At 43.4% G+C, this 3,181-nt stretch overlaps 1 protein-coding gene across 1 annotated transcript; it reads left to right on the forward strand.

Annotated features, from left to right (window-relative positions):
- The first annotated feature begins 2,437 nt into the window (after positions 1-2,437).
- LOC120071976 (uncharacterized) lies at positions 2,438-3,181 on the forward strand. The gene has a single exon (XM_039024406.1). It carries the CDS (start codon positions 2,438-2,440, stop codon positions 3,179-3,181), a length of 744 nt encoding a protein of 247 aa, XP_038880334.1.

Consider the following 3,181-nt stretch of genomic DNA (forward strand, 5'->3'; position numbering starts at 1 on the left):
ATAAAAGAAAACATTTTAAAATAATAATCACTTTGCAAACATATATTTGGGAAATCAATCACATAATCACAATTCCAGTATAATTTATGCATGATCACGTGTATATTCATTCAATCATCATCCTCTAGTTCCATGCTATACGTGGCATGCTCATATCATGGACACATTATTAAACATAACAACTTTTTATGGAAACTTTCCTATAACCCTCTTTTCCCGCCAATGTGCACATCGAAAATTCTTTTCCCGCTAGTCATGCTTAGGTAACTTGACTATATTTCCCACCGACCGAGGCCGACTATATTTTCCCGCCAAACACCTTTTATTAAGCATGCTAACTTATGTAGTCTGGGTATAATCTCAGTTTCCATAGAAATTTCACAAACAATATCATGGCAACAACATAACATCATAAGCATGTATTTTGTACTTACATATGCATTTATCCATATATTAACGCATAAAACTAAGTAAACACTCATCGTACGCAAGTTTTCCCACTAAAATCACCTAGAGAATACCTTCTTGATAATTCCGCCATATCAATGGAAATTTCTCAATTAATGCCTATTATATCAATAAATAATGTCAAACTAGCCAAAATTAGCCTCCTTAGAGGTTATTTGGACCGTGGTAGGCAGGTGGGCGTTGGGCAGTAAGCAGGGTGGGCGTGTTGTGCCGCACAGGGGACTGGCGCGTTTAGTCATGTGCTGGGAATGCGTTGCGCTGGGCGTGATGCGTCATACGGGGGAGGCAACTGCGCTAGGCTAGCGCGTGGGATGCGTCGAGCGAGGCGCGTGCGGACGGACAGATGCAGCACTGTGTGCACGCAGGGTGTGAGCTGGCTATGCGTTCGGCTGACTCAATGCCTCACCAACGCAACCTTTGTTTCTTTTGATCTCCAATCAACTTGGCAGCCTAATAAGTCAAACGTAACTCTCTAATAATGCTCTCAACACACAATTTAGGTGATGGTATGAATAAATTCCTCTTGCCCAACCCCTCTATTTATAGCCATTTCAAACTCACCCCATGGTGACAACTCAACTCCCATTTGTCTCACTTTGGAGCTGCCAATACTCAGTCTGCCCAGCCTAGCCTTGAGTTGTTCTCATTTCAGCTTGCCAGCTAAAATCTCCTTTTTTGCATGAAATTTCCTTCACCCACCTCCTACTTGAGGTGATACGACTTCAATTGCATGAAATCTCCTTTGTCCACCTCCTACTAGAATTTTGTGTGATCCTCCTTTTGCCACCTAAATTACTTAAATACTTCACATATTTCTCTATTTAAATTGTTTAAGACTTATGCTCATATACTATTGGATTCCTCCCTTGAAGTTTTCCATAAATTAGCCTTACCCTTTATCCTTAACGCATAGCAACTCACCTTTCCTTCATCAAAGTCCCACTTAGCCAACGCATGAGGTGCCCATCACCAATGCATAGGGTGGCCGCTCACCCTCGATGCATGGCTTGCTAGGTGTGCTTGCTCGGCCTACTAAGCATGGACGCACGACACTGACCATCGACTCACAGGTGTGCTGCCTAGGCACTTGCGCGCTTGGCCGTATAGGCACTTTCGGCCGCATAAGAACACTTGGTAGCATGGGTGTGTCTTGCCGCATGGGCGTGCGCTTGGCATAGCGCATCGACGCATGGCTGCTCGACAGACTCAACAACGCTTCGACGCATAGGCAGGGCGCTTGGCATACACCATCGACGCATGGGCTGCGCGCTTGACGCATGGCCTGTGTGCTTGTCCTTGACGCATGGCCTGTGCACTTGAATTCCACACATGGCATGCGCGCTTAGCATGCTCACTTGATGCATACCTCCTGCTCGTGTCCCCATGGCTCATGTATGCCCTTGCGTTGGTACTATGCAACCCTTAGCCATTTTTCAAGTCTTCTTGCTTTCATTCTCCATGCCTTCTTGCTTCCAACATGTTTTAAGCCTTTCATAGGCGTTTGGACTTTTGGTCACCTTTTTGGATAATTTTGATGTTTTCCCCCCTTTGCTCCAATATCCTTTCTTAGGATTTTTATTCTCTATTTAACTTCCCACTTTAGATTTAATGTTAGGGCCTTACAAGCCCCTGTGCCACTAGTACTAGATTCAATAACAAGACCAGTAGATTTAACTAACAACGATGACCAATCAACCATTAATGACAGAATCACCAGTTCAGAAGTAAGTACATCTACAAGAGATGAATCTCAGCAAGACTTGAATTCAAAATCAACGTAACCTCCGGTTACTAAAACACAGCAAGCAAAGGACCCTAATGAATAGTCGGTTGAACATGAAGTACGGGAGGATCCTCCACCTTTCCCGTCCAGGCCAAAGAAGAAAGATGATAGTAAACAATTTCAGAGGTTTCTGGATGTTCTCCGACAGTTACACATCAATATTCCCTTAATAGAAGCTCTGAACAGATGCCAAGCTATGTGAAATTCCTCAAGGGTATACTTGATAACAAAAGAAAGATCAGGGGAAATGAAATAGTTGCATTAACATACGAGTGCAGTGCGCTGTTTCAAAATAACATCCCTACCAAAATGAAAGATCTTGGGAGTTTGACATTACCCTGCTCAATAAGGGGAAAAAAGGTCGGGAACACGCTGTGTGATTTGGGGGCAAGTATAAACCTAATGCCCTTGTTGATCTTCAAGAAGCTAAATATCAGCAGCGCAAGACCAACCACGATTACATTACAGTTGGCCGATAGATCGATAACGCATCTCGAGGGAAAATTAGAGAATGTACTCGTGCAAGTAGATAAGTTTATCTTTCCTGCTGACTTTATCATATTAGATTATGAAGCTGATAGAGAAGTGCCTATCATCTTGGGTCGCCCATTTCTTGCAATAGGGCAAGCACTGATCGATGTACAAAAAGGAGAACTCACCATCAGGGTTGACGATCAGCAAGTGAAGTTCAATGTTCTCAATGCATTGAAATACCCAAGCGATATGGAGAATTGTCAGTATGTTGAGGAATTGCAGGAAGAACCTTGGCACGAACCCCTAGAAGAATTGAAGGAAGAAGATTTTGGAATCGGCGCAATATGGGAGGAAAATTGTGCCCCAATTCAAATTGAACAGATTTTGAAACGATCAAGTTATCTGAGCGAACATTGCAATGCACTAAGCCATCCTTGGAAGAACCACCCGTGCTAG

The sequence above is a fragment of the Benincasa hispida genome, chromosome 2 (assembly GCF_027475165.1).
Source record: "Benincasa hispida cultivar pf3 chromosome 2, pf3_genome.v1.1, whole genome shotgun sequence".
Lineage (NCBI taxonomy): Eukaryota > Viridiplantae > Streptophyta > Magnoliopsida > Cucurbitales > Cucurbitaceae > Benincasa > Benincasa hispida.